Source organism: Cucurbitaria berberidis, assembly GCF_010015615.1.
Source record: "Cucurbitaria berberidis CBS 394.84 unplaced genomic scaffold K460scaffold_5, whole genome shotgun sequence".
Taxonomy (NCBI): Eukaryota; Fungi; Ascomycota; class Dothideomycetes; order Pleosporales; family Cucurbitariaceae; genus Cucurbitaria; species Cucurbitaria berberidis.
In genome coordinates this window covers 1,947,001-1,974,493 of record NW_024468939.1, presented here as the reverse complement: position 1 = coordinate 1,974,493, position 27,493 = coordinate 1,947,001, and the positions used below count along the sequence as shown (strand labels likewise).

Sequence of the window (27,493 nt, the reverse complement as noted above, 5' to 3'; positions counted from 1 at the left end):
TGGAGTCCTATACCCTCCTTATAGGGACGTGTTATTCAACCTTTAATACTCTTGAAACCATTCAGGGTGAACTATTGGTATCTATCACGAGTATGAACAGTATCGTGAATATACCCAGGCTCCCGCCATCCCAGCTCATAATTTCACTGACGACCATAAGTACTATCCTGCCCATCAGTCGTAACCTCGCTAAGGCCCTCCTCGTCACGGGGCTCAGCATAGAATCCTTGCTACACCACAAGTAGCTTTGGTAATCATCATCTAACAGCGCCTTTGTCGGATCAGGAGGTCTATTTAAGAGGTTGCTTCCAGGATTTCGTCCTATGATTCACTATACAGGAGCGAAATTGATGCTAAAGAGTCTCACAATCTGTTCTCATGGGATAGATTAAAACACTTTATATACCAAAAGGCGACAGGTAACATACTAAATGCGGGTGCTATCTAGTTGCGTGAGTAATTCGTCTTATCATGGAGATGAGACGTCAGCATTTTCGTAGTGTGAAAATATCGAAGTCAGTAGAGAGAAAACTTCGAGTCTCGATGTACGTTCTGTTGGAAACAAGGTACCAATTGACCATTGAACAGACCCGGCGGTGTACTTGTGGAACAGGAATAGACTTGTTGTTCAAAGGCAGATCCGAAGCTAGCAGATGTCGATAGCGATCTAGAGAAAATGCTCACAAGCCATGCTTTCGTGTACATAGCGTCGGTAATTCTTCTGCGATTACAGGCATGTTTGCCCAGATTAGCATGCGAGCTGGTCTTGACAAGTTCCTCCATCAAGGAGGAAATGTATGATAGTCGACGTCAACATTTAGCTAGGGTGCTCTTTGTCCAGGCTTTAAGATAAGCAAAATTGATCGGTCGCTGAGACAAGGAGTCACATCTCTAAGACTTCAGTCTTATTCTCATTGTGGATCTAGTGACGAGCGATGAAATTTGATCTGCAGGGTAATACATATATAGAAAGTTTACGCCAAAATGCAATGACATTACGATTACACGAGGTAGCCACGGACTTCCTATGAGCTGGGGCTGGCATCGACCGCGGTTCCGCTCGCACTCGTATCTTTCTTAGCCTCCTCGGACTTCTTCTGTGCAGCCATCTGCCATGCTGGGATTGCTGCTCGTCCGCTAGGCAAACCCCTGATTGAGGAAGGCGCCGGTTTTTCTACAGAAGGTGTGGGTGCAGATGTGGATGTAGCACCGCCACTTCCTTGAGCTTCGCTAGCGCTGCTGCTATTCTTTCGCTCGCTAGGCACAGGAGTGGAAGTAGGCTGTGATGCGGGTGTCGGAGCGGCAGGTGTGCCATTGACATTGGGGGTTGGGGTAGGGCTCTGAGACTGGCCTGTACCATAATAGCTTGGGGTGGTAGTAGGCGGTCGCGCGGTTCCAGAACCCATCCTATTACCCACAAGAGTCTTCAAACTCTTGAGCTCCGTTGATAATTCCTTCAATCTGTTGTCGGTCGACTCCTTCTGCGCATCCAGTGCTTTCGGGATCAAATCCCTCAAGCCACGCACATCATCTTCAATGCGCCTGTTATCATCCCCCTGTCTCTTGGACGACTCCTTCAAGCTCACCAACACGCTCTCGATCTCACCAAGGGCATTGTCTAATCTTGATGTCCTTGCCTCTTCTGATGCCTTGAGTGCTGAGGTGTCGGTATTGAGCTGCTCTAGAAGGTCGAACGCGCGCTTGAACGACTCGTCGACGGAGGCTTTGTCCTGCTCTAGCTGGGGCTGTGTGGGCGGCTGAATCAGAGGTAGAATGTAACGCTTCGCTGTAAAGTACAGCCCATAGCTTACACCGCCCATGACCGTCGCCATGATGAAGTAGTCCCGCCAATCACGTTTCGGAGGTCTGGAATAGTATCAGCATTCCCAGTCTTCGAGCTAGAGGCTTCAGCGCTTACTCTGGTGGTGGAGGTTGTTGCCAATAACCTTGAGGGGGATATCCCCCATATGCTGGGGCTGATGGCGGTTGCCTGTAGGCATGACTGGGTGGTGCAGAGGATTGCGGTGGAAGAGACGTGGGTTGGCTGGGGTCTTCGGCTGCGCGAGCGAGCGAGATGTCGACCTCTTCCTGCGTAAGGTTCTTTGATTGGAGGAAGGCGATGCGCTTCTCAAGAGGTGCAGTGGCGACAGAAGGATCTTGAAGGACTGTGAAGGGGTCAGATCAACGCCTGTGAGCGTGATGGGTGCGACATACAAGAGATCTGCTATGAGTCAGTATGGCATGTCGTGTAGGCAATGGTGCAACTTACAGCAGACGTTATGAGGTCCTCGCGGACCATGTTGAACACCTGGGACGCAATGCGAATTGCATGCGCAACGGTCGACTATGGATGATGGGGAGCTGAACGCTGGCGGAGTCGCGAAATGATGGACCGAAAGCTGGAGGCGGGTATGCCTCGGCTCCCGCATTCGGCGGCTCCGCGCCTTCCTCACGTGGCACGTCACACGCCACGGCTCTTCTCCAACCTCAAGAACACTGAACCTCGACGCTGGATAGAGAAGAAAAAGTTTTAAAGCTCGGAGAGCTCTTTGCAAATCGTACGACGCTTGATATCAGCAGCCGCAATATGTTTTCAAGGGCCTGTCATGGCAACCCCTTACTCAACGCCTGTGCTGATACGGTGTCTCTAGTACGAAGTGGCAGCAATGACTAGGTGATGTTCAGAAGCACCCTGTCCTGTTGTACGAGATACAAACCTTGGTTGAGATTAAGGTGCCACTCTCTTGACCGAGCACCAAGGTTCCAATACATTGTGAGCAGTTTACTCCCCATCGACCCACCAGAAGAAAAGTAACTCTGGTAATCATCAACTCCATGATTAGCCGCTCCCCTTCCATGCTTATAACCACTGAGTGGTGTATGGTCATTGACAGGGTCGCAGCGCAATCGTTGTATTATGGTAATCATTTAGGCTCTTGGTCGATGGAATGAACTCTGTCCCAAGGGTCATCAATATTTGATACTTTCTCAATATCCACACACTCCTGACCACCAAGTCTTTGTCATCCATTATTTCTCATCTGTCGTCGCGCCAAATTACATGGACCTACCAGTCACGGCTTCACAGTAAATCAGGCATGGCGAAAGCAGTATCGTTATTGGCAATGATCGACTGTGTCTCAGGTGAAAGAGCATACAGCGGTGATTATAGCGTTGCAGGACCATTTCGGGCTGTGATTACGAATTTTTGTGCCTTTCACCACATTGTGAGAGGTCTTAGACAAACAATCTTTTCGCTCGCTCGACCCTTATAGCTTTGTCGGCTCTCATTGTACTATTGTCTCACGTTCTTCTCTGTTCACCACCTTTCCCACACTACACGTACAGCACTACACGTACACTACACGTACACTACATATCACTTCCAGCAAGCATGTTTCCGAGCGCGAAGGACCCACGCAAGACGAGTATCCTAGACGACTCAGTCGGTCTAGAGTTGAACCTAGCTCAACAGGGCAACGGCAAAGGGAAGGGCAAGAACAGACAAAACACAGCAGGAGGCTTCAGTTTCTCTTCATCGCGGAACGCTGGTGTCGTGAAGTCGAAGCCCGCACCAACGGCGAGGGCGACACAAAACTTGGGCGCGCGGTTCTACGAAAGGGATGGGTTGAAGATACCACTCTACGAGAAGAAGGGGAAGAAGAGGGCGCACGCTCGCGCATCAGTCGGACTTCGTAACAAGTCTGAGGAGGAGTTGCTGAGCATCGTGGGGGAATATGCAGGCACAGAAGTTATGCGAGAGTTCAAACAGAGAGCGCGTAACAAGAAGGAAATCGCGGAATGGATCGAGGCGAAGGAAACGCTCGCCCTCGGACCTAATCCAAAGAGTCAGCTAAATCGTAAGTCACAGGCAGAGATTACCAAAGGAGAATACCTTGAAGATAAGCTTACAGGTGTAGCTACACAACTGGAAGCGAATGGAGCTACACGCCCCGACAAAGTCGCCCGAGGCAGGAACTCAAGTACGCCAACTCCTACCGCGAAACTTAAGGAAAGCAAGGTGCACAAATCGACGGAAGCACATGATGCATTCATTGTACAGTCAAACAGGACCTCGCCTGCGAAGGTCGCCCCGTCTGTTGACAAGAAGAGAGGCGCACCTGACGGAGCGCTGGATGGCCAACCACACCTGAAGCACCAAAAGCTTGATTCCCAAGCAAACATGCCATCTACCGATGTTATTTCAACAAATGGGCTTCCAGCTAAAAAGAAGGCTACAAGTCGCAAGCTTGACAGCGCATATTTACCAACGGAGCCTCCTCAAACGATCAGGGAACCGAGGACGCCTAATGTCCCGGATGTCACTGAATATACTACAAACATCACTCGTAGCACTTGTAGCAACGCTAAAGTGCATTCCGAAGAGCCCATGGCAGAGCTGTCTGCTCATACGGAATCTGCCCATAGTCCTACCACCCAGAGCGCCGAGCGCATTAGCGCGACCGACCTTCTCCAAGCACTCATGAACGACGTAGGTCTTAGCCCTTCTCAAGTCGAAACCTCTACGAGGATCGTAGCTTTGCCGAAGCATGGCGAAAACAGAGTCCTAACTGTAACATCAAACACTAAAACCGGTCAGGTCACACTTCACGACACGGGCATTCCAAGTTGTTACAACGACTACAACGGAAGTCAAGCAGTTCAAGCCATAACACCATATCTCAAGAAGGGAAAACATGGTCCTAATGGAGACTTCTTCAGCGACCCAGCTCGAGCTACCGGAAAAGGACATGACTACGACCCAGACGACACGAAGAGATACGATGAGTTTCTGCACTTTCGTTGTTTCTTCTATAAGAGATATCCGTCATACCCAAAACTTCACGAAGGCGAGAAGATCGAACCAGAAGTCAAGGCGGCTTGGGACGTTCAGCAGGCATGGTATGGAAAATTCTCCGAGAAGTACCCTGGTAGGCGCCTCGATCAGTGGCCTTGTGGTTGTCGGAAGCTATGTGAGGAGAGTGAGAGTGAGAGTGAGAGCGAGGAGGAATAGAGATGAAGGACGCTTTTGATGGATCTGAGGTGATGAAGCTAGCTGAGGGAGAAGTGGAGGCAACATTGCATGTATGAGACTCGGATTTAAGGTCGCATGTCCGACTTGGATCAAGCTTACAATTTTCAGATGTAAATCTTTTTGAGCGTACTATCCTAACTTCCAAACCATACGCGTTAAATTCAACGTCACGAATTATCCCCCACTCTCGTATGCAGACAGCAAGGAGTAATGTGACCCGCAGCCGTGCTCAGCAAATCAACCACAGCGCTAAACCGTGGTTCTCACAGCATAGCACCGTAGTTGGGCTTAAGGCTAACAACACATTACTAGACCTCTTGCTTACAACAAATATATAAGCAGCAGCAGCTCCACAATGTTGTTAATTGACTCAGTTACTACAGACACAGGTTACGACACGGCTTGTGTTTGCTGCTGTGTAGTCTTTTGGATGCCCCTTCCTCAAGCCTCAAAGCGCCTAGCACGATCTTGCCCGATATGCAGGACCTCGAGAACAACTGCCACCAGCTCTTCGTACTCGTAGTAGCGCCACGCCCAGCCTTTCTTGCGACCTTCAGTTAACAGCTGTAACGAATCGACATCGTTTGAACAACTCAATCACTCACTCACTCACTACACAGTAAGCGGAATATACTCAGAATATATAAACAGCAACCTAACAATACAGAGAACACTATAGCGTATCAACGCCTCCACAACTTCACCATCACCACGCCTTCCATTGAAATCACAACGACTATCATCCATAAGTTAAGACACTGAGTATCTCGGCTTCAACACTACTTTATCAGTTGTGGCAACTACAACTCCGCTCTCGTATCTATCTCCGGCGCCATGGAAGACATGACGCTGCCTTGTTCAAAGCAGAATTTGGATACCTCCAGCACATCTATGCCAGTAGGCTCCACCACTTTCTATACCGCACACCCCGCTTTGACACCGATCTCTACGCGCAAACGCCCTTCGCCGGCAGCTACAGACCATGAGGGTTACCTCCGATCAAAACGAGACTTAGAGACCCTCAGCAATGTCTTAGACTATACCACAACCGAAACGGCCAATGTATCTAAGAGACAACGACGATTGTCTGCAGCAAACTCGGCCTCCTTCACAACACTCAACAGAGATCGCAAACGGGATTTGCACACACCTCCAACGACCCCACCGGAGCCAACAGCCGCTACCATGCGCCTCAATCTCAAGATTCCACAGAAAGAGCTCACCAAGGATGACCAAAGGACGCTTAAGATCCGCAGAGCTTCGGCAGAACGCTGGAAGCCGAAATTGCAAAGACCATTCCCGGCGAGGAGGGAGATAAAGGAGGCTTACAACCTAAAGCTCATGCGGCATTATCCGAATCAACTTGATTCCACAGAGCCAAACTTCGTCAAGCCACATATCGACAGGTCGCCTCGGGTCGATGAATTACTAAGGCAGTTCCCGATCCCAGTAGCAACTTCAATTTCAGCATCGGCACAAACTGACAACACAAATGTCTACGCTACACCAGTTCTACCTACGCAGGCTGAAATAGACGAGCTCGAGAAGCAAAGAATGCTGCTGAAGGCGAACCGGATAATCACGAGAAGCGAGTATGCACAAAGGCTGGCGTGGAAAAACTTTTCGTCACGAGAGCGGAACAGGATCGATCGTGGACGGGAAGCAATGTTGCATTCGGGATTGTGTGAGAACGACTTGGAAAAAGAGTCTGCGGGTCAACATAATCAGCTACCAGAGTGGAGAAAGCGACATACTGGAAGATTTGCTAGGGAACAGAGACACTAGGCGTGTGCCTGCTCATTGGTTGGTGAGAACTGTAAATGAGCTAGTTTCGATAGGACGGGTGATAGGTGGTCTAAGTGATGATTCTGATTCGACTAAGAGCATTGATAGTTCTTATTGAATTAAATACCTCAGTACAGGTAGAATTATCGTGCTAAGTATGCTATGGGATGATTCGACCAAAGGTATCAATAATGCAATTTATTGATTTATTGATTTTGGTACCGTAGTACGCTTAAAAATCAAAATAGCCTACCCAAGGTGTTAACGTTGTAAAATCATATCAATACAATTTTAGCGCTAGTTTCCAGGGCTCAGGGGCTCAAATCTGCGCAAATAAACTTTTCTATCTACTTTAACACTCTGCTACATCCATCCCATTAATACGTTGGTTACAAGTACGCCCACACATCTGCCTTCACTATCATATCCACCTACACACGCTTATCAACTACACCACAACATGAAGACTGAATCTACCTCCCGTCAGTGCACCCCGAGCCCGGACATCAAGATCGAGCCTGTTCATACACCGAAGATATCCAGGACACACTACGTCGTGATCAAGCAAGAACCTGAGAGCACCCCGAAAATTTCTACGACAGATCATGTCGTGATCAAGCAAGAACCCTTGAGGACTCCGAAAGCCTATCGGCCTCAATTTCCCCACAATATCCTCAACAGCGTGGACAAAACACCAAAGACCTCCAGCCAGCTTCAAAGTCGTAAACCCACTCAGATACCAGCCCAGAGAACGTATTCTTCACAAGCCCCCACCAAGGACTGGGTCCGCTGCGAAGACTTCGACGAGCATGTGCGATTGGGCGTGACGCCACTTTTCTCCAGGACAGGTGAGGCGGGCGTACCGAATGGTGTTGACGTTGAGTTGAGTGAGGGGGAACAGCAGGACGTGGGAAGGTGTTTAAGGAGTTCGAGACTCCAGGCTCAGGAGAGGGGGAAGATGAGCAAGGGAATGAAGTGGTTGAGGGAAAGGCAGCTAAGGCAGCGCTGATGAGGGTCTGAAAGCAAGGACGTTGACGGGTCTCCATTGTTTATTCAGTTGTCCTGATTCCGGGCGCACAGCAACATAAGCGACCGCGTCGGCAATACGAGGAAATTGAGTAGGCAAAGGCTGGCGTTGGACTACTTTATGATGTGCTTTTCCTGCACGGCCTGAGTGGCGTAATGGGTATTGAAGGATGTTAGGATATGCTTTCCATTGCTGATTTGTGCTTTATTAGATACCTCTATGCGTCTGGACATTTGACGCTTTTACCAAACGCAGGCGTTATGGGCTGTTCTTCTTGTTAGTATGATTATCATATCTATAGAAAACCGTGTAGCACATTGCATCTCGTTTGTGATTTCTAGTAATCGTAGAAACCCTTCCCGCTCTTCTTGCCCAACCATCCAGCATCAACCATTTTCTTCAGTAGAACTGCAGGCCTGTATTTCGAATCCCCAGTATCGTGGTAGAGTACCTTCATGATCGCTAAACATGTGTCGAGACCAATGAAGTCTGCCAGCTGCAGTGGTCCCATGGGTACATTCGTGCCGTTCTTCATGATGCTATCAATGTCCTCTTTCGCGCCAACGCCAGTTTCCAAACATATGACCGCCTCATTAATATACGGCATCAAGATGCGGTTCGCAAGGAATCCGGGTGAGTCGGCAGATTTGGACGGGATCTTGCCCATCTTCTCACAGAAGGCGATCGCAGTGTCGACAGTGTCCTGCGAGGTCTGAAGGCCGGTGATGATCTCAACGCCCTTCTGTATCGGGACCGGGTTCATAAAGTGCGTGCTGATTACGCGTGACGAGGCAGAGAGGTCCGTAGGATCTTTAGTTGTGCTTGCGGCAATCTTGGTAATTGAGATTGAGGAAGTGTTGGTTGCGAGGATGGCGTGCTGGGGGCATATTTGTGCGAGCTGTGAGAAGATTCTGTGCTTTAAATCTGGGAGTTCCTACACACGATTAAACATTATCCTGAGACGTCGCATGTTAGGAAACCATACTGGAACTGCTTCAATGACAAAATCGACGGTCGAGAGGTCTTCAAGCTTGGTGCTAGACGTCAATCGCTCTCGTGCCGCAACCGCATCCTCTTTCGAGATCCTTCCCTTCCCTACATCCTTTTCAAGGAGCTTGTCGGCGAACTTCAAACCTTTGTCAATTGAGGCTTGCGAGTTGTCGATTAATTGGACGGACACTCCAGCTTTCTGTGCTGCCACGAGAGCTATTCCGAGGCCCTGGGAAAAGTCAATTAATTGATTATGTAGTGTTGCATTTGACAACACACCATCTGGCCAGCTCCAATAACACCCAGCTTCTTCACCTCAGCGGCAGCTCCGACGGAGGGCGTGCAGCTGAAGGTCCGGCATTGCTGCCTCGTTGCGCATCGAGCGACTTGTCTTGCTGCTGAAGAAATCATTTTTGAATTCACCACGCGGAAAAGGTGTAAAAACTGTGAAAGTCAAACAACATGTGACGATGCGAAGCCGTCCAGGCTCACTTGCCCCGGCCGATGAAAGCCGCCGCGGGCGTAGCCGAGGCATGACGTTGAAAGGGCTAGCCCCCATGTATCTTGGCAAGTTTGCGCCGTTTGTTACACTTTACGCGTGCGCGCGACGCGTCTGCGATTGTGTCCCAACATGTGCGGGCAGCTTTGAACGTCAACCACCTCCACAATGGCGCAGACCACGCTGGACGAATGGGCGAAAGACCCCGTAGATCCTGAGATTCGCGCTCACGTCTACAGCCTCATTACTGCCGTACGTGCATTCGTGGCCTTGCCATAACATTGCTAACATGCACATAGCTCGGTGGTATTGGTGAGGATGGAACATATGCACTCGGAGACAATGTCCTCGTATGCCTAAAGGATCTTCGGAAATGGCTCAAATTTGCCGACGGGCAACTGAATCGACGCGATGTCGCACGATGTATGGCTGAAGCCAACCTGGTCAAAGGTGACCTGCTGGAACTGCTTGCAAAGATATCACCTCGGGCAGTGGAAGACAAATGGAGGCACAAGATTGCGGTTGCGACACGTATGTCACGGATAAAAGTATCTCAGACTCTACTAACCGTTCAAAGTGGAACTCCTTGTGCCCTTGACATGGCCGTTCGAGATCGATCCCCTCGAAGCAACCGTAAACCATCACCGACACGGCCCATACATCCAACTCGCCCAGATCGGCTACAAGCGCGCAATCCTGCAGTTTGATCGAGACAGAACCCTCCAGACTGCCGTCAAGATCGCGTTGCCTTCCATGGCGGTACCCCTTAGAGAGCGGACACCACGAGACGAGGGCATCATTCGTATCGCACTGTACTTTATCCGGAACGTTGCCATGCTTGCACCTCCAAACAGTGCGCCCATGGATATCGACGAAGCCGAGGTTTCTCGTTCTACAACAATCGATACCTTTCAAGAGCAGGACATCTTCCAGGTCCTCTTGAGTGTGGCATCAAGCATAGGAGAAGACTTCGTTACCCAAGATGTCATCATACTTGAGATTCTCTTCTTCTTACTCAAGGGTATAGATGCCGAGAAGCTATTCATGGAAGATAAAAAGCTCAGCAGCAAGAACGCTGACGAGTTGAAGAACTTGATCCAGAAAGAGAAGTCGATGCTTGCCGGGCATGCCCGCCATGCACCCACACGGCACAACCGATTTGGAACCATGATCTGGGTGAAGCGAGACGACGAGAAAGTAACAACCATTTCTGGACAGGACGTGCTTGGTAAAGCGCAGGCTAGCATGCAGAAAATGGACGAAACGAAAAAATGGAACAAGCCCAGACGGCCAGGGCGCAAGACAGATGGCGAGCAAGAGCGGGAAGAGTTCGACTTGCCAGTACCGCTAACGTCGTCTGCGCGAAAGCACGTCAAAGCTTTTGTTGAAGAGTTCCTCGATTCATCCTTCAACCCTCTGTTCTTGCATCTAAGGAAAGCAATTGAGCGCGAAACTGAGCGCGTGGAGACGCGGCATTCACGACAATTTTTCTATCTAGTATCCTGGTTCTTACGGGCAGAATGCGCACGACGACGTACAATGAAAGAGAGGGCGGCGGATCCAAAGAGTTCTGAGGTCCTTACCGCCGAGGATGAGAGTTACGGTCTGGTCGCAGAAGTCATGAATCAGGAGACATTCATCCTTCTAAATCGCTTCATGCAGAAGAGTCAAGACGAAAAGGCATGGCGAGACTTGAATGCTGGACTAAAGTGCTTCACGCAGATTTTACTCACCGTACACGAGATGTCCGAATCTGGGCTCGAGGACGATCAAGAGATTGCCGAGAACATTCAGAATCGTATCTTCTACGAAGAGTCAACACACGAACGTATCGTCATGATCTTACGATGCTACAAAGACCAAGGCTTTGGATATCTAGATGCCGTTACGGAGCTTTCCCACGTCTTCTTACGAATGCTGGAACGTTACGCGAAACAAAATGTTGACATGCAAATCCGATCCAAGCGACGAGCCCGAAAAGTCAAGAAGAAGCAAGCACAAGCGCAAGGAGCGGATGGCGAAGAGGATGGCCACGTATCAGAAACAGAAGACATTCAGCAAGCACAGAAGACTGTTTCGGAACGTAAGTTCGACTTTATGCGATTCGCCGCGAAATTTGTAAATCAAAGTAGCGTCAACACGTTTGTGGCATTTGCCAGATACTTCAACGAGCTCGACACTGAGCAGCTGAAGCGTGCACATCGGTTTTTCCACCGCGTCGCCTTCAAGATGGAGCTTGGCGTTCTGCTATGCCGAGTCGATATCCTGCAGCTCTTTAACAAGATGATGAAGGGGCCAAGAGGATTGGACCCTGAGTCCGCTGCTTATAAAGAGTGGGACGACCTCGTCAAGCATTTCTTCAAACAAGTAGTCAAGAGGGTTCAGGAACGGCCTGAGCTAGTGGTCGAGATGCTATTTAGCAAGATACCAGCAACTATTTTCTTCCTTGAGCATGGCTACGAGCGGGATCTACCTACCCGAGCACCACGAGCTCCAGCAGAGCTAGAAGTTAGGCCAGGCATGGAGCATTCCGACCAGATTGGTGTCGCTGTTAGCGTGCTTGTCAATCAATCGAAATCGGACGCCCTTCGATGGGTGCGAGATGTACTCACATCGGCAGCAGAAGAACGCAAAGCATGGGAAGATGCAGATGAGGCACGCAGGGCAGTTGCATCTGCGGAGAATCCTGATACAGAAGCACCAACAGAGGCACAAGATGCGGAAACTCCCAAGCCTCCCTCCATTCGTAAGTACATGCGCTCAAATATTCTGATAGTCAACTAACAATTCATAGTAATCAAGCACGACAACGAAGAGCGCCGAATAGCAATGTTCAAGGACAACAAACTACGGCTACTCATGACTCTCGTGGGTTTCACAAGGCTTGGAGAACATCATGACCCAGACGCTACGTGGGTGGTTCCTTCATCCCTCACATCGGCACAGCTCCAAGAAGCCACTGATTTGATCGGCAAGTTTGAGTTCGACCCGCCGATCTATGAAGATGGCAAGGCACCGGAAGACCTCCTCCGAAGTAAAGCAGCTGCAGCGCGGCGCTCAACTCGTCGCGTGGATTTCGACGATGATTCGGACGGCACAGACAAGGATTCCGAACAGGACCGCGGAGAATATGCCCCAGATGCTCCTACTGCGAGGAATCCGGACGGTGCGAAGAAGAAGCTCACGCGCCGCAAGCGTGCAAGAACACCTGTTGAGCTAGACGAAGAAGAGCAGAATCGTAGGGCCGAGGCTCGTCGTAAGAAGGAGCTAGAGAAGCAGGCTAAGGTCATGCTTAGCACAATGTATATTCACGACTCAGATGACGAAGACTGGGACGCAGAGAAGGATACCGCTTTCTTCGCACGAGAACAAGCACTTCGCGACGAGACGGTGACTGCTTTCAAGAAGGTTCTAGCACTTGGAAGCTCAGAACCTGCTACGTCGAAGAAGAGGAAGGCTGAGGAACCGGCGAAGAAGAGCAAACGGCGGAAATCTCCCCCAAAGCGAAATGCGCCGTTTAACGATAGCGATGATAGCGACGGCGGCGCTAACGAAGAGGTGGATGATGCGCTAAGTCTGGATAGTAGGGCATCCTCTGAAGAAGTGCGAGATGCTCTGGATGATGCGAGTGAGAATGAGGATGAAGCTACAGACACCCCGCTGTCTTCTCATCATGCGGGTGCCGCACATGGGAGCGAGGAAGATACTCCACGAAGACCGGCTAAGACCGCGACGAAAGTCCAAGACACCACAATGGCCGATGTAGATGATAATGATGACGATGACGATGACGATGAAGAGGAGGAGGTACACGTCGTTCGAAGACCAGCCGCAAGGATGAGAGCAGGGTTCGTCATTGATAGCGATTCGGAGTAAACTGTAATTCAGTTATGGCATAGCGATTGGGTATGGCTGCATTGGACGGCGTCTTTGGTTTGCGTTCTTACACATTGAATACCCCGTCTAATGGTTTGTTCTCTTCTCTTTTAATAACGCTCCACTTGTGAGTGATGCGCACAAGCAACCACTTGAATTACTAGCATCACTGTTACTTATTCCATGCGACGAACGTTCTCTTTGAATCCTTTTTTAGTACTCGTTGTACTTTTGGTCCAGTGAAAGCGTCTTTCTGTCGGGTGACGTCGTGGTTGCTGTTTAGAGGAGCACCTTCGCTCCTTCGTGTTTGTCTTCCCCAACTCGCCGACCTCATCCTGTCAAGACCTCCACCAAGGTAAGTGCTGCTTCTCCACACACGCCTCGCACTACGATACAGCCATGCTAAGTTATCCAGATCGACACACATTCGAGCAGATACGTGCTCGCTGGGAGACTGCTCAGCCGGCCGAAGACAACGCGTCAGATATGGTGGGCAGGAGGGATAGGCAGGTGTTTCAGCAACCGGCGAATGTCGAGTCTCAGTCCAGCGGCGGCGGCGGCAGTAAATTTCGGAGAAAACTCAGTCATGGTCTTGCTATCATCTCAAACCCACTGTCGCAACGGAAGACCACCCCGGGACGGCATCAGGTGCAAGCGCCGTCACTGGCAGTGTCAGAGCCTACTACAACGGACAGGCCAACGACATTATGCGATTGCGATGCTCCGCTTTCACCGGGACGCAACTCGAATAATTTTGAGCACTCTACCTGCTCACTACCGAAGCCTGCAACACCGGTGAACAATCAAAGTCCAGCCAAGAGTGTTGAACCAGACTCTACGCCTAGACCATTACCTCGTTCACGTACGGTCAGCTTCATACCTCGTCCAGTCAAAAGCGAGTCTGCGATATACATGAAAGATGTCGAGAGTCTTATCAAGCCCCAACCACCCGCACTCATGTCGGATCCCAAACCCCGCGTCACGTCCTCCAGAATCCCTACCCCGAGCCCTCCATTGTCCGAACGTCGTAATTTCAGTCCACGTCAACATAACCCTCGCCATACTTCACAGCAAGAAAGGCGCATCGCGGCTGCAAGCACGTTTGTGGGAGAACATAATGGTTCACCTGCAAAGTTCGCGAGTAGGTCACGTACGACACCGAATCTGGTGAATTCAACCACTTCACCAGGACCAGCGCAGCCAACAAGTTCCTTGGCGCCTCAGAAGACAGGACTTAAGAGGCCTGCAACATCTCCAACAGTTCAGAAGCTGGTGTTGCAAGAGAACATTCCAACAAACCAGCACGTCTCCCACAGGCGATCTCAGATACAGGAGAGGCCATTGAAACGAGAATCTCTGGCAGTGCCGGGCGCAAACTCTAACAGGAGATCCTTTGGGCCAGGAGGCCCACTGGGAGAGTGCAAACAGCCGAATTTTGCCACGCCGCCGCCTGCGAGTAAACGATTAAGCTCTCAGTTCACCCAGCAAACACCTGTCACAGCCAAGCGAGTTCTACCGAAGGTACAAGTAGATCCTCACGTGGAAGATCAATCTCAAGTCGGAATCGATTCAATCGCGCAATCTCGCCTCATGGGGCCAAGAAACCCTCCAACACCAACGGTCTGCCTTCCAAAAATAGCTTTGCCTCGATCGAGCACGGAGAAGGACCTAGGACGGAAGACGCTAGGAACTCCAAACGGTTTGGGTGGTGTTTGGCGGTCATCACGCGCGTTAGCAGTGACAAACCATGAGGTGAGAAGACTCCCGCGCTCCTTAACTTTCCACAATTTTGGAACACAGTGGGAGTCTACTCCCCCAGTGCCTCCCATCCCGGAGCGGTACAGAACACCGTCTTGGTCGGACCTAACTCGGTGCTTACACATGGACCCGGACACATCTGTCAAGCCGCGCCCTGCAAAGATGATTTCGGAAGCGACTTCATGTCAATCTATCCCAGAGGAAAGAGATGAAGATGGACGTCATAGTAGCGCAAATCCTACCCCGAGCCGAACACGACTCAGACGACATTCCACATTGGAGCCCTCATACTCAACGGATAGCCTCACGGCACAACCGCCAGTAGCACCAGCGCTGTCCTCTTCGACAAATCAGCAATCTCTGCTCGGAGACAGCTATGGAACCCAGCGTCCAGTCAGTCAGAATGGACGCCCATGGTCTATCTCTGAGTGTCACAGTTCAGAGAGTGCTAACGTGGATCCATTCTTGCAGGTGAAAGATTATATGCCACCTCTTTACTGGGCAGGTAGATTCCAGTCTCGATTCGATCAATGGCGCACCGAAGCTATGATGGCACATCTGAACCCGTCCCATGAGCCAGTTGGACCGTTGGGCGAGTGCAAACTGGACCAAGAGAAGCTAGCCGCATGCTACATCTTCGCACAGTTGCGGGACTTGTGCACTTCAAATCAAGCAGCAGACAGTCTCTGGGTGCGTCCATTGTCGTTTACACCCCTCTATTGCAGTGATACTGACCTAAAGTCTAGGAGTTCGAGTTCAAATATCGTAAAGACAACAAGCTGCTTGGCAACCCGCTCGATGTCCCAAATCTGCCATCTCGTAAGCATGACGACCATTCGACTCATAAAGGGGCTTTTGGACGAGCCGTAAGGAAGCTGACACCACGAAAGACGAGCTTGGTCAATTTGCTCAAAGGCAAGGGCTGGAACAAGGGAGAAGAAAAGGCTAATGATGAGCCCGAGCATTCGTTGGAGACGTCTTCAAGCAGCTCGTAGACCTGTGGTCTAGGAAGTGATGGTTGTAAAGCTGGATGGGCGGCGGTCACGACTGAAGCGACCATAATATGCACCAGATGACGAAAGAAATGGATTACGATACGCGCCAATATGACTGAATGCTCTACACAATATCGGGATCGTCCTAGAAACGAATGCTGGTATCAAGGTTCAGGTTGAGGGGAGCGACGTTATCGCTTTGACACGTTTAACAAATCTAGTTTGCTGGTGAGGAGTTCTTTCAGACTTCGATGCTAAGATTATTGGCTGGAGGATGAGCAGCAGTGAGCGTCGCGTGTGTATCAATAACGTATGATCAGAAAGCATGAGTAATGCATGAAATATGGACAAACCAATTATCATCTACTCCTTCTTACTACTCTGCTTAGGCGATAGTTCCTCAACGATATTGTTGGGGTCCTTCCATGCCAACGCAACGTACTTTGTATGACTCCCTCGTGCAAACACTTCGCCCTTGGTGTTGGTAAAGTTGATTGAGGTATAGGCCAATGTCTTGCCAACTACATTGCACAACTGTTAGTGTTACAGGACATTGGCAGTCGGTCAAGTGCATGAACTCTAGTGGGGAACAAAAGAGAAAACGTACACTTGTCGCATGTTACCTCAGCTTTGATGAGATCGCCAATCTTACCCCCGGATGAGAGGTATGTCACATTGAGATCGGTAGAAACTCCCGTCGCGAACAGGCCTCGTGAGGCAACGGCGAGAGAGCCGCCGAGATCGACTTTGAAGGGTCAGCCACCGTTCCGCATGCCATATCAAGGACGCTCACCCATGCTGGCTATGGTGCCGCCATGAAGGATGTTCAATCGATTCTGCGTGTCGTAGTTAGTAGTGTCGTAGGGAGGATAAGGTGGAAATAGGACAACGGACCGTGTGCTCTTTTTGGATATCGAGCTCAAACTTGACGCGGCCTGGTACTGCCGAGGTCACTCGAAGCTGTTAACGGAGCTTGTCAGCTTGCTCGCTGAATTGCAGTAATTTTCAAGATAGATACATACTCCGTCTAGCAGCCTGCGATGCACATGACATTAGCGGGTATAGGCTGCTGGTTTTTGGTATCAAAGGTACCTTGGCTCCAGGCCCGAATTCGCTCGGAACGATTCCCAAACCTTAGGCAACGGGTCAGACTTGAGCGTGATGTAGATTTGTTTATAATTAGGCGCTTACAGATCGTACAAACTTGAGCGCAGGCATGATTTTGATATTACCTTCTAGTCACTGGAGGAGTGAAGTCGTTTATCTCCACTCGGCAATTGATCGTGCATCTCGGAAGCTAGCCTGGGGTGGAGCGGAATCTGTGGGGGTTCCTTCCGCGGCTTGGCGTTGGTTGATCTTGAAGGCAACCACACTTTCTTTCACGACTTTACTTTCTGCACAGTACGCGGTGCAACGCACGCAATTAGTCCACCGCACTCATCCAAGATCACCCGATCATGATACTACGGTCGTAGAATTGATAATCGACCCACATCCACCAAGATGTCGGCGTCATCTTCAACCCAGGCGCTCGAATACCTCGAGGGTCTGCATCTGCAGACGCATAGAAAGCTGTATGAGCAGCCTTCGACAGTGCTAGCCGTGTTTCGCTGCATGCTGCCGCACCTAGGTAGGCTCTTTTGGTTGTCTCAAGGCATGGCCAAAGCTAACAACGGTGGCAGCCAAGTCGATAGTAATGGCAATGCTCTACATGCCCTCAGCCTTCCCCACCACCGACCTCGACGCTTGGTTCAAGCCCTCCGCCCGCAAAGAGAAAGAACAGGCCCTCTTCGTCCTCGACCGCCTGCACATCCTCACCTCCAAGCGAAGCGATGACGGGAGACAATTGTACTCGCTCTCCTCTGGCTTTCAGCATAGTTTGCGACAGGCTATCGAAGGTTCAGGCACCCACCGCTCGTTTGGCGTCCCTGCGACAAGGGAAGAGAGTGGAGGCAGAAAGGTCACAATCAACTTTCTAGACGAGTATTCGAGAGCGCAGTGGGAAGGTATACTATACTATTTGGTGAGTGGTGCTGCAGGGCTGCATGCAGATGGTATCGCGCGATCCGAGGTGGGAAATGGAACGAAGGGGCTGCTGAATGCTGGTGATCTCGTGAAAATAGTGCATGGGAGCCCTCGGATTACCAAGGATGGCTTCTCTTTCGTATTGCAAGAGACGAACGCACAGGTCTGGAGCCTGTTGATTGTCTACCTGAAAATGGTAAATAATGTAAGTACAATTCTTCCATCGCGCATCAATGAAGGGCTCTTTAGAACAGTGCGACTCGCAAATCATTGTGAGAGCCACTCTAACCACACACAGCTCGGCATGTCCGAAACCGAAGTCCTGTCCTTTCTCTTCATGCTCGGATCCCTCGAACTAGGCCAGGACTACTCAATTTCTACCCTCTCGCCCACACAACTCCAAATGCTCGAGGACCTCTCCGATATGGGCCTCATCTACCGCTCCTCCAAGACCGCCAAAACATTCTACCCAACCCGCCTAGCCACGACACTGACCTCCGATTCCGGTAGCGCAATGTCCGCCTCCTCCAACGACATCGCGCAGGCGAGCCAAGGTACCGCTGGCCCCGCAGCAACCGCGAACAAAGGCTTCATCATCATCGAGACAAATTATCGGCTCTACGCCTACACGAATTCGCTGATCCAGATCGCTATCCTATCCTTATTCACGAAACTCCAACACCGCTTCCCCAACCTTGTCTCCGGAAAACTCACAAAAGAATCCGTTCACAGAGCCGTGCAATCCGGCATCACAAGTGCCCAAATCATCAGCTACCTAACTACCTACGCACATCCGCAAATGCAGAAAAACGTCCCTTATATCCCGCCTACTGTCATGGACCAGATCCGTCTCTGGGAGTATGAGGGTGAGAGGGTGGAAGTCACGCCGGGCTACCTTATGAGGGAGTTTGGGAGCGAGACTGAGTATAGGGATGTACTTGGGTATGCGGATGCGTTGGGTGTGCTGGTATGGCAGAGGGATGAGAGTAGGTGCTTTTTCGTAAGCCAAGTGGAGCAGATTAGTGCGTACTTGAAGAAGAAGAAGGAACATAGAGAGGGTGGTAGGGTACGGTAGATTTTTCCAAGGCATAGGAGGGCGGGCGACTCAGCAGTTTTGATTCGTCATCAAGCTCAGTGCTGACGTGCATATTTGGCGTTGAAAATTTCTGACTGCATTTGAGGTTAGATTGTTAGAGTATAGGGAAATACCACAAATTGGCGTTAAGAGAAGAAACATTGGAGGCACTGTTTTGGGTGGCTGAGAATCAAGTTTTTTGTTCTCCACCTGGTACTCGTTCTGGTATCTCTACACGAAAAAATAAAACTTTCTAAATATACACCACAGAGCAATAGCACGCCCACAAGAAGCCCTTACTAACTTCTAATCTCAAGAACTCAAGGACATGGCCCCTAATCGATCTTAAGTCTCAAGGCCCTCATCGTCCTCGCCATCAAAGTTACCCACCGATTCCTCCGGAATGAGAACATTCTCCGGCCGATCCTCGTCCTCATCCGCATCCTTGGCCACGACTTCGCTCGCGTCAATCATCTTGACCTCCCTCGTAGGCAGCCCCGCACCACCACCCTTCGATTTCAAATCCTCAATCTTAGCCAGCGTCATCTCGTACACATACTGGCCCAAATGCTCTACGCCTTCCATGACCGTCTCACCCTCAACGTTTACTTCCACCATCTTGACGTTCGATCCGGTGACAGTGGTGGAAGGCACGGGTCGCTGTGTTTCGCCGTGCATTTCGCCAGTCACAAGCGTGAGTTTATCAGGGCGCTGGAATAAAATGTCGAAAGCGGGTTTGAGTTCGAAGACGGACTCGAAGACGGAGCGGCGGCCGAGGATATAGAGACCGAGACGTGCGCGAGAGAGCGCGACAGTCAGACGGCGGATGTCGCGGAGGTAGCCAATGGCGCGGGTGCGGACTAGGGAGAGGATGATATCTATTGTGCGTTAGTATTTCGTTCTAGCAGAACTTGCAAAGGAAGGAGGGGAGGACTTACAATCATTCTGTTCACCCTGGTACTTGTCCACCGTCGCCACCATCCTTGGTCTACCGAATAGCGGATTGTTCTTACACTTCAGCCCCAAGACATCGTTGATCAACGACCGCTGGCCAGCGTACGTAGTCAGTATGGAGATCTTGTTCGCTGGGTATCCCAGCAGACGCATGTACATGAAGATCGAGACGGCGTACTCCGCCTCGCCCAGGTTGACCATGAAGTGCGGTTTAGGTTGGTCTTCGCCTTTGCCCTTGAAGTCCTGCACATCGATGAACTGGTACTCGTGCTTGAAGCCTGGGTTTGCAATTTGGAACTCTGGTTTTGATAAGACAGAAGGTAGATTATCCAGCTTGGGGTAACGCCATTTGTAGAGCTCTGCGATCGATGGCCGAGCACGAGCTTGCTGGTCGAGCATTATTGTGGGAACACCGAGGCGTACAAGTCGCTGAAAGAGTGATTGCTCGAGATTGGCATATTGGCGGAAAGCAAGGTTCTGGATGACAGGTGAGTTTTGGAGATGGTCACCGCATAACACGATACGCTGAAGGGGCAGCTCGCCATTCCGAGGATCCTGTAAGGCGAGTGGGATGAAGTTTTCAATCTCCGTGATCTGAGCAGCTTCTTCCATGATCACATTATCATAGTGGAATCCTAGCGAGGCAATCTCTTGCCTTCGCATCGCAGCATGTGTAGATGTCATGGCGATGATGCGGGCTTCCTTCACCAAGAGGTAGTTCGCTTTATCGCGCGGGTTCCGAAGTATCTCAAAGGGACGAATGTCCTCGATTTCCGTGAAGATCTTCTCAACATGGCGATAGCAACCTTGAGCGATCTCAAGAATCCGATCGCGGTCTGCTGCTGGCGAGAATAGAGGCTGAGGAGCATTTGAGAAATAGCCTTTCAGCGGGAACTCAGCGATTATCTGGTCAACGCTGGTGCCTTCAGATGAAACACTGTCCCAGTATTGCGTCCAAGCCGGCTTTACATAGACAAGATTGAAGTAATCTGCAGTCTCGCACGAGCTTCCATGAGCACCAGGCGCACCAAAGTTCTTCGCAAGACGATCGACTTCAGACAGATAGTACGTTCCTCTCTCGAGAAACGACTCCACTCTTCCATGCTTGCTATAGCTCGCATCTGTCTCGAGGTCCTCTTCGCCGTGACCTAGGCGTAGCAGATGACGCTCATCAATGTCAAGTGCTACAATCTTCTGGAAAAGTTGGTTAAGCGCCTGATTGCTGTGTGCGACCAGCAAGGTCCGCTGGTCCGGGAAGTTGTGGTATATATTGGATATAATTTGGGTCGCAACATCCGTCTTTCCGGTACCCGGCGGTCCGAGCACGACAGTTAGGCCAGGCTGCGTTCCTGAAGTGATGGCTTCAACCTGTGCAGGGGTGAATCTGACCGCATTCTGCTTGGGTGCGTCTGCAGGATAGGGCCCCATGTTCGGAGGCTTGTACGTGGAGACGTGCAGCGATTCATGCAAAGGTTGTGCAACCTCGACCTGGTCGCGACGCCGCTTCTTCGATGGTCGTGCAGGAGCATTTTCTGGTTCGGCTGCTGCAGAATACTGCACGACGTAGGGCGGCCCAAAGGATGTCTGGGCCTCCTCGTGGGGTTCGATAGATTTGCCGGGCTGGGACTCGATCAGGTGCTGCCAGTCTACAAAGGTATCACGAAAGTCTATCGAATGCAGTCGGTTAGGTAGTCGCTTGTAGGTTGCAGATGCAGGATCCCCGTATCCTAGGAAGACCTCCTGAAGCCATGATGGTGCTGGGATGTCTGAAAGCGTCAAGCGCTTGATGGACTCGAGGATGGGAAGAAAGTTATTCTCCCGCCCTTTCCGTCGGACAATGAGATTAATGTGCTCATAGACGTTAGTTCTACCTTCAGCAGTGTGGTCCATGTCGGTCTTGTACTGCTTTGCGTCGATGTTGACGATAAGTCGCCGTTGTCGTGCCCGGGGTGCGAAGCCATCGTTGTGAGCCTGTTCGCGAAGGGGCCTCCCGTTCTGATCCAGTATCTGAACCACCTGAGCACATCTCAGCCTGTGAAGGCCAATTTGTTCACCAGTGTTGAGCTCCTCATGGTTGCCGTTCCGCATGGGGAGGTCGTCCGGTCCTTCGACAGCCAGTAGGAAAACTACATCGTCGGGTCTAAGCTGTTCCCAGTCTCTTCGTACGCGATCCTGGAGACGGCTGACATCTAGAATGATCTCTGCCCGAACATAAGCCGGATGCTCCTCGCCAACTTTTGAAGGAGCTACATCGACAACAGCTGGCTTCATAATCTGTAGTGACATCATCGACACACCACCAAGTTTTGTGTTGACGCCTTTGCCCTGTGGTTTTATGAGTTTCACTACGTCCTCTATGTCTTTCCTGATACCGTACAATGCCTCGGCACGATATAAGATGAACGATCTCCATAGGAAGTCGCCCATTGTCAAGTACTGAAGATTCAGTTTCGGTATGGCTAGCGGCCTTGACCCATCGTAGGATTCATTCCTAAGGAATGTGGTCTCGTACAAAATCTTCTCTGTCGGTAAGACGGGCATGTCGCGGACATGATCTTTGAACGTAGACCTTTGTTCGACTAGCGAGAGAAGAGTCTCCATGTAGAACGCTCGATCTCGGACAAGGTAAGAAGAGCTTGGGTATTCGGTTCGCAGGCCCATCAAAGAGCAAAGTTCCACCAGCTCATCGTCGCCCAAGGAGCGCAAATGGCCATCCAACTCTTCTCTATTGCCAACACTGCCATAATTTGCCAAGGCCATCAACTGGAGCTTTTCCTGAAAGGCAGCATAGCCAGTCCGCTGCAATTTGGCCAGGACATCGTAGTGCTGTTGATCGTATTCCAATTTCGACAACTGTCTGCCAGTTTGATCCTCGATTGGAAAGTACGTGAAGTGGCTCAGGAGGGTAAAGAGATCCCGGAACAAGCCATTGTCCTCGTCCGTATACGTGGGCGAGAGTCTGATGGCCGGAAGCAGATTCAAGTCTTGCAACAGTGCGTTGACGTATCTCCTCGTCGGCAACTGGCTCTGCAAGTCGGTGACCAGCTCCATAAACCGCTCACAGTATGCTAGGTTATCCTTGATCTCTTCCCTAGTGTTGCTGTTGTACAGGCGATCCAAGAAATCCAGTAGCAGCGTATATAGCCATGACCGCTCGAATCGTAACCGCGCCTGAAGCGCCTCGTCTCCAGCATCGAACCGTTTTGACGCTGCTCTCCATGCCTTGCGCAACATCTGATGTTGCTCAAAGTGTCGCTCTCGCGCGGCGTCTGAGTGTAGGTTTTGCCATATCGATACACCGACCAAGGGGGCGCATTCTTTCCGCACCAGACCGCTGTCTAGCGATTGAAAAGCACCGATGACAAAGGAGATGAGCTGCGTTCGGATCTTGCTCGGTTGGGAAGGATCGACGGTCATGGACAAGATGCGACGAAAGAAGGAGGAGAACTCGGCAGGTTTGCTTGCGAAGTGTTCTACACGTTGTCAGTAGTGCTCCCTATAGGCGAAGTACTGGAGCTTCTTACCCCAAGACGGCAGATTCTCCCTCCTCTTGACATTGACCATGAGCGCCAGCAGCAGGTGATGGTAATTCGATGCATCTTCAGTGAATCCAGGCCATAGATAGCGCTCCAGTAGCTGTAGGTTCTCCAGGATCAACAGCGACGAGTAGGCAAAGTCGCCCGTCTCCAGCTCATCCCATAGCTCTTTCTTGACCACCTCTGGGCGCACTTTTGGCGTCTTTTTCGTAGTCAACCAGAACTTTCTGGCTACCTGTGCGAAATGGCCCTCTCCGTGCAAGTCAGCCACGGTAGGACGGGCGTGTACATTGGAGGAATCGGTCGCATGCGTAGCCGGCGCGCCACGTCGGGCGCTGCTCGACCCTTGTTGCTTGATGTCCTCCATCTCTTCTACTCTCCTCCTATGCAGTCGTTCGTGGGAGTCGTGTGGCGCTAGGAGTGACGCGCGCACTCATTGTTGTCGCAGGTTGAATAGTAAAAACGCGCCAAGAGTTTTCAAAAGTTCTTGGTCGCAGTTGGTGGATCAGATGGCGCGCGGAGCAGCTGCAAGCTTTGGGCCCGCAACGGCACTTGCCGACGACTTGCAACCTCACTTCGCGAACCCACTCCAGCACCTCCGCACCAGAGACAGCACCGCCGCAATGTCTTCGCAGGACGCCGCTGTAAGGCATCAGGCCGTTGTGCCGGACAAGATTCCTTCTGGAGAGTATCCTGTAAGTGAATTGAGCCCCAAGAGGACGCGCAATGGGCGGACAAGGCTAATTCGTCGCAGCTCATCGACAATGACCCGTACGCTTCCCCTACGTCTACCACCGGATGCGGATACTGATATTAGGTCCAGACATATCAAGCGAGTACTGCGGTACACCCGCCCCTCCGACTGGGCCTATGGCGCAGCAGTGGGCGCTATCAGCCCTGGCTTGATGCTGTACTGGGAGAAGGTCTCTCCCTCCTTCGTTGGAAAGGGTGGATTTGCGCCAATCATGCGGCTGAGTGGTGCCGTTGGTGTTACTGGTTGCTTCCTATTCGCATACTCACGGTCTTGCAGTACGTTCAGCCCTTTCCTCCAGGTCGACTGACCATGTGGCGCCTTGAGATATCGATTGCTAACAACTTTTTGCAGTGCGCTTCTACGGTGCGCGCGAGAACCGTCGAGAGATCGAGATGGATATGCGCGAGATGGTCGACAAGGTCAAGCAGGGACAGCCGCTGTACGGCACATCCGAGATGACCGAGTACATGCAGGGAGTCGCGCACAGAAACTCGCGATACGCAGCTACATTCGCTCACGTCCTGCCGTGGCCGAACTTTGTCAACCACCCATACCATGGAGTGGATACCGCGAAGTATTACCGACAAGCAGAGTTGGAGTTGGAACAGGAAAAGCGTGGCCGGTGAGCAATTGGTGCAAAACACGAAAAATATTCCAGGATTGGAGGAGCGCTTTCTTAACGTCACGGCAGCTGTAGATAAAGTGCCTTCTCAGGATGTATCAACATGCATTTCCTTCTGTTCACAAACCAGAAAACTCGTCCGTGTTTCTAACCCGATGCCAAACTCCCCAGTACCTTCTCCCGCCCAAGCTGCAGCATTTTATACTTACTAATCCAATCATCCCTATTGATGTATCCGCCACAAATCCTCCTCTTGCCCGTAAACTTACTCCGTCCGTGCAATACCCTCCAGTTATCAAATATCAACACTCTGCCCGGTATCAACTGCTCCCAATACTCATTCTCTTTCTTCTTAAGCAAAGCATCGAACTTGCGCGCTGCATCATACCAAGTTTCGACTTTGTCAATGGGAAGCTCGATGCTAGCGCGGTCGGACGAGTTCCATCGGACGCGCAGAAGATCGCCGGTAAGAGAGTCGTGTTCAAGGACGGGGAAGGCGCGGTAGGGTTGGATCGAGATACCTTCGTTGCCAGAGGCGTGGGCGTAAACGTTGACTGTAGATAGGATCTCATACGCCTCTCGGTCTGTTTTGCAGAGTTCGTCGGCGACTTTGAAGCCGTCCACTAGAAGAGAGGCGCCGCCTTCGCCGTCGGTGTGCGAAAGGAGGTGGAAAGCTTGCAGACCAGCGGGGTCGGAGAAATAGGTATTGTCGGTGTGCGCTTCGAGCGCGATGTTGGTGTATGCCGTGTCTTTTGAGGCGAGGTCTGCAGTGAAGTCATAGAAGCCGCCGTAATGGGTGTTGCGGATGAAGGCGATGCGTTCCAGCAAACCTTTGGTAGCCTTTGGTGTAATGGGTGTATCGTCAACGTAGCAAAAGCCGTACTGGCGGATTTTCAACAGGACTCGGGCTATCTTTGCGCGGCCCGTAAGACGATAATATTCTTTCGGGGGATCAGAGGCAATAGTCGAGTCCCAGAGCTTGACTGTGGTCAAACCTTGCCGTAGAATAGCATTCTGCCTTTCAGGATTCGTGGTTCGACTAAAGAACTCTCGTGAAAACTCGCTTTGATGCCCATCACTCCACTCGATCTTCAGTACGCTCCCATCAAACGAGTGGGTTTTGATTGCTATATCCTTTGGTATGGAGAAAGTATCAAGGAGTCTCTGTTTGGTCGCCTCATGCATGCAACTACCACACTGGCAGTTGTCTCGTAGCCATATGTTCGGAATAGTGCTTTTCTGGACAAAAACCTTATTGTCCCGCACGTCTATTTTAACGCTCTTCTCCTGGTCACGTGCTACCGTTCGAACTCTGTACGGGCCTTTCACCGTTTCTGTGATCGCCCGTTGGCGGCTGTAGATGCGCATGAGCTCGAGGTCTAATTTTCGCAGGTCCCAGGATATACTGTGATTCTTCTTTGCGTGCTCTTCACCAAACATCATGGCAAGCTGGGAGCTCGGGTTCTTTGGCTTGTTGAGATCCCTCTCCCTTGACACGATCTCATCAGCTTCGCCATTCTCGTCTTGCTCTTCCACGGTGGCGGTAGCTGATGAGGAGCTGAGACGGATTGGTGCCTTTCAAATCTTAGTTTTATTTACAATCAAAGGGTTAAAACTACAGACCAGGAGTGCTGAAATTGCGGGTGCTGAACTTCTCGTGACATGGGGAGCATTACACGCGCACCTAAGTGCTCGTACCGATAACATAGTGTGGAACCTTCGAAACGAGTTAAGAACGCATGCAACTACAAGAATTGGACCCAAAAGGTCCGAGGCCGACAAAAAGGACAGGGTTTCTCTTGATAAGTGCTGTTGATAGGACTGAGGTGCGTGACTTGAGGACGCTGGGATGTCGGAGTCTTGGCAACAACCGCCGTACCACTCCGCCTCGAAAACCTCGGATGACAACTTGGCGGCACAGTAATTGTGGAAAACCCCAGATGGGCAAAAAACGGCTCCAGTGGGACTCGAACTCCGCCCAGGACAGCTCTGGGGAAATCTCGAAGATGATGGAAGCGAGTATGTGGCAGATATAACGGACTTCGAGGGTTTTAGCGAGTCTAGCGACGATGTTGCAGCCAACTCTATGGTGGAGACGGACCTTGAGGGCTTTTCTTCACCCCCGCCTGCATTCAAAGGCAAGGGCAAAGCAAGGGCCGGCTAGGTCACAGAGCCAGCAAGGAGAAGCACAAACAGTTACTAGGAGCTATGTTACTAAACCAGCGTGGTGCGTTATGCGCGGAGGCAGACAGATGCGAAAAGACCTTTCTGTAAGCGCTACATGATGCACTCGCACCTCATTTTCAGGATCATATCATATGATTTAGTGAGGCGATTGCGTAAGTTTTGTATTGTCTGTTGCTCAGAAGCAGAGATGCTTGTGAAATGTTGAGGAGCTTCAGACTGCAGTTCGCATAACGCGTGACATTGTTGAGCTAATGTGGCTTTTTTATGGTGACGACTTTTGAGAGCAATGCTTGCTAAAATTCAGAGCAACTCAAGCGCAAAAGTAAACGCGCATGAAAGGACGCTATAGCCAAAAACAAAAACAAAAAAAAATAA

At 50.9% G+C, this 27,493-nt stretch overlaps 11 protein-coding genes across 11 annotated transcripts; 6 read left to right on the top strand and 5 right to left on the bottom strand.

Annotated features, from left to right (window-relative positions):
* Positions 1 to 718: 718 nt before the first annotated feature.
* K460DRAFT_319737 (uncharacterized protein) lies at positions 719 to 2,382 on the bottom strand. The gene is made up of 4 exons (XM_040930436.1): positions 2,270 to 2,382; positions 2,215 to 2,221; positions 1,919 to 2,165; positions 719 to 1,866 (listed from the first exon to the last, which is right to left on the bottom strand). Exons 1-4 carry the CDS (start codon positions 2,297 to 2,299, stop codon positions 1,026 to 1,028), a joined length of 1,125 nt encoding a protein of 374 aa, XP_040784605.1. The 5' UTR covers positions 2,300 to 2,382; the 3' UTR covers positions 719 to 1,025.
* A 1,012-nt stretch (positions 2,383 to 3,394) lies between these two features.
* Positions 3,395 to 5,014, top strand: K460DRAFT_291673 (uncharacterized protein; the record flags this gene model as incomplete). The annotated part of the gene is made up of 2 exons (XM_040929300.1): positions 3,395 to 4,241; positions 4,386 to 5,014. The coding sequence occupies 2 exons, from the start codon at positions 3,395 to 3,397 to the stop codon at positions 5,012 to 5,014; spliced, it is 1,476 nt and encodes a 491-aa protein (XP_040784604.1).
* A 1,206-nt stretch (positions 5,015 to 6,220) lies between these two features.
* On the top strand, positions 6,221 to 6,820 carry K460DRAFT_380005 (uncharacterized protein; the record flags this gene model as incomplete). Its single annotated transcript, XM_040935213.1, has 1 exon — positions 6,221 to 6,820. One exon carries the CDS (start codon positions 6,221 to 6,223, stop codon positions 6,818 to 6,820), a length of 600 nt encoding a protein of 199 aa, XP_040784603.1.
* A 316-nt stretch (positions 6,821 to 7,136) lies between these two features.
* Positions 7,137 to 8,006, top strand: K460DRAFT_177969 (uncharacterized protein). Its single transcript, XM_040927020.1, has one exon. It carries the CDS (start codon positions 7,281 to 7,283, stop codon positions 7,827 to 7,829), a length of 549 nt encoding a protein of 182 aa, XP_040784602.1. The 5' UTR covers positions 7,137 to 7,280; the 3' UTR covers positions 7,830 to 8,006.
* A 178-nt stretch (positions 8,007 to 8,184) lies between these two features.
* On the bottom strand, positions 8,185 to 9,248 carry K460DRAFT_291437 (uncharacterized protein; the record flags this gene model as incomplete). Its single annotated transcript, XM_040929284.1, has 3 exons — positions 8,185 to 8,781; positions 8,833 to 9,066; positions 9,117 to 9,248. 3 exons carry the CDS (start codon positions 9,246 to 9,248, stop codon positions 8,185 to 8,187), a joined length of 963 nt encoding a protein of 320 aa, XP_040784601.1.
* Positions 9,249 to 9,474: 226 nt separating this feature from the next.
* On the top strand, positions 9,475 to 13,471 carry K460DRAFT_420005 (topoisomerase 1-associated factor 1). The gene is made up of 4 exons (XM_040938053.1): positions 9,475 to 9,588; positions 9,636 to 9,867; positions 9,914 to 12,082; positions 12,131 to 13,471. Exons 1-4 carry the CDS (start codon positions 9,505 to 9,507, stop codon positions 13,210 to 13,212), a joined length of 3,567 nt encoding a protein of 1,188 aa, XP_040784600.1. The 5' UTR covers positions 9,475 to 9,504; the 3' UTR covers positions 13,213 to 13,471.
* A 2,627-nt stretch (positions 13,472 to 16,098) lies between these two features.
* K460DRAFT_388826 (acyl-coenzyme A thioesteras-like protein 13) lies at positions 16,099 to 17,216 on the bottom strand. The gene is made up of 7 exons (XM_040935714.1): positions 17,157 to 17,216; positions 17,058 to 17,098; positions 16,988 to 17,000; positions 16,860 to 16,925; positions 16,759 to 16,801; positions 16,573 to 16,710; positions 16,099 to 16,486 (listed from the first exon to the last, which is right to left on the bottom strand). The coding sequence occupies exons 1-7, from the start codon at positions 17,181 to 17,183 to the stop codon at positions 16,329 to 16,331; spliced, it is 486 nt and encodes a 161-aa protein (XP_040784599.1). The 5' UTR covers positions 17,184 to 17,216; the 3' UTR covers positions 16,099 to 16,328.
* A 252-nt stretch (positions 17,217 to 17,468) lies between these two features.
* K460DRAFT_292796 (RNA polymerase II transcription factor B subunit 2) lies at positions 17,469 to 19,065 on the top strand (the record flags this gene model as incomplete). Its single annotated transcript, XM_040929373.1, has 3 exons — positions 17,469 to 17,595; positions 17,648 to 18,195; positions 18,289 to 19,065. 3 exons carry the CDS (start codon positions 17,469 to 17,471, stop codon positions 19,063 to 19,065), a joined length of 1,452 nt encoding a protein of 483 aa, XP_040784598.1.
* Positions 19,066 to 19,410: 345 nt separating this feature from the next.
* K460DRAFT_379999 (uncharacterized protein) lies at positions 19,411 to 23,922 on the bottom strand (the record flags this gene model as incomplete). The annotated part of the gene is made up of 3 exons (XM_040935212.1): positions 19,411 to 19,943; positions 20,004 to 23,492; positions 23,544 to 23,922. 3 exons carry the CDS (start codon positions 23,920 to 23,922, stop codon positions 19,411 to 19,413), a joined length of 4,401 nt encoding a protein of 1,466 aa, XP_040784597.1.
* A 256-nt stretch (positions 23,923 to 24,178) lies between these two features.
* K460DRAFT_409466 (uncharacterized protein) lies at positions 24,179 to 24,935 on the top strand (the record flags this gene model as incomplete). The annotated part of the gene is made up of 4 exons (XM_040937253.1): positions 24,179 to 24,250; positions 24,310 to 24,326; positions 24,379 to 24,584; positions 24,661 to 24,935. The coding sequence occupies 4 exons, from the start codon at positions 24,179 to 24,181 to the stop codon at positions 24,933 to 24,935; spliced, it is 570 nt and encodes a 189-aa protein (XP_040784596.1).
* A 37-nt stretch (positions 24,936 to 24,972) lies between these two features.
* Positions 24,973 to 26,819, bottom strand: K460DRAFT_177906 (Trimethyllysine dioxygenase). The gene is made up of 2 exons (XM_040927019.1): positions 26,555 to 26,819; positions 24,973 to 26,506 (listed from the first exon to the last, which is right to left on the bottom strand). Exons 1-2 carry the CDS (start codon positions 26,636 to 26,638, stop codon positions 25,079 to 25,081), a joined length of 1,512 nt encoding a protein of 503 aa, XP_040784595.1. The 5' UTR covers positions 26,639 to 26,819; the 3' UTR covers positions 24,973 to 25,078.
* Positions 26,820 to 27,493: the final 674 nt, after the last annotated feature.

Bases quoted from the DNA above. Each gene is read 5' to 3' on its own strand.
- K460DRAFT_388826 (XM_040935714.1), bottom strand. From the start codon at position 17,183: ATGCCTGCGCTCAAGTTTGTACGATCT. The intron at 16,711-16,758 runs GTGAGCGTCCTT...GACCCTTCAAAG, and splicing joins CGGCACCATAGCCAGCATGG to TCGATCTCGGCGGCTCTCTC. The intron at 16,487-16,572 runs GTACGTTTTCTC...TGTGCAATGTAG, and splicing joins TGAGGTAACATGCGACAAGT to TTGGCAAGACATTGGCCTAT.
- K460DRAFT_319737 (XM_040930436.1), bottom strand. From the start codon at position 2,299: ATGGTCCGCGAGGACCTCATAACGTCTGCT. The intron at 1,867-1,918 runs GTAAGCGCTGAA...ATACTATTCCAG, and splicing joins CAACAACCTCCACCACCAGA to ACCTCCGAAACGTGATTGGC.
- K460DRAFT_177969 (XM_040927020.1), top strand. From the start codon at position 7,281: ATGAAGACTGAATCTACCTCCCGTCAGTGCACCCCGAGCCCGGACATC.
- K460DRAFT_177906 (XM_040927019.1), bottom strand. From the start codon at position 26,638: ATGTTATCGGTACGAGCACTTAGGTGCGCGTGTAATGCTCCCCATGTC. The intron at 26,507-26,554 runs GTCTGTAGTTTT...AAGATTTGAAAG, and splicing joins CCGCAATTTCAGCACTCCTG to GCACCAATCCGTCTCAGCTC.
- K460DRAFT_420005 (XM_040938053.1), top strand. From the start codon at position 9,505: ATGGCGCAGACCACGCTGGACGAATGGGCGAAAGACCCCGTAGATCCT. The intron at 9,589-9,635 runs GTACGTGCATTC...ACATGCACATAG, and splicing joins TCTACAGCCTCATTACTGCC to CTCGGTGGTATTGGTGAGGA. The intron at 12,083-12,130 runs GTAAGTACATGC...AACAATTCATAG, and splicing joins TCCCAAGCCTCCCTCCATTC to TAATCAAGCACGACAACGAA.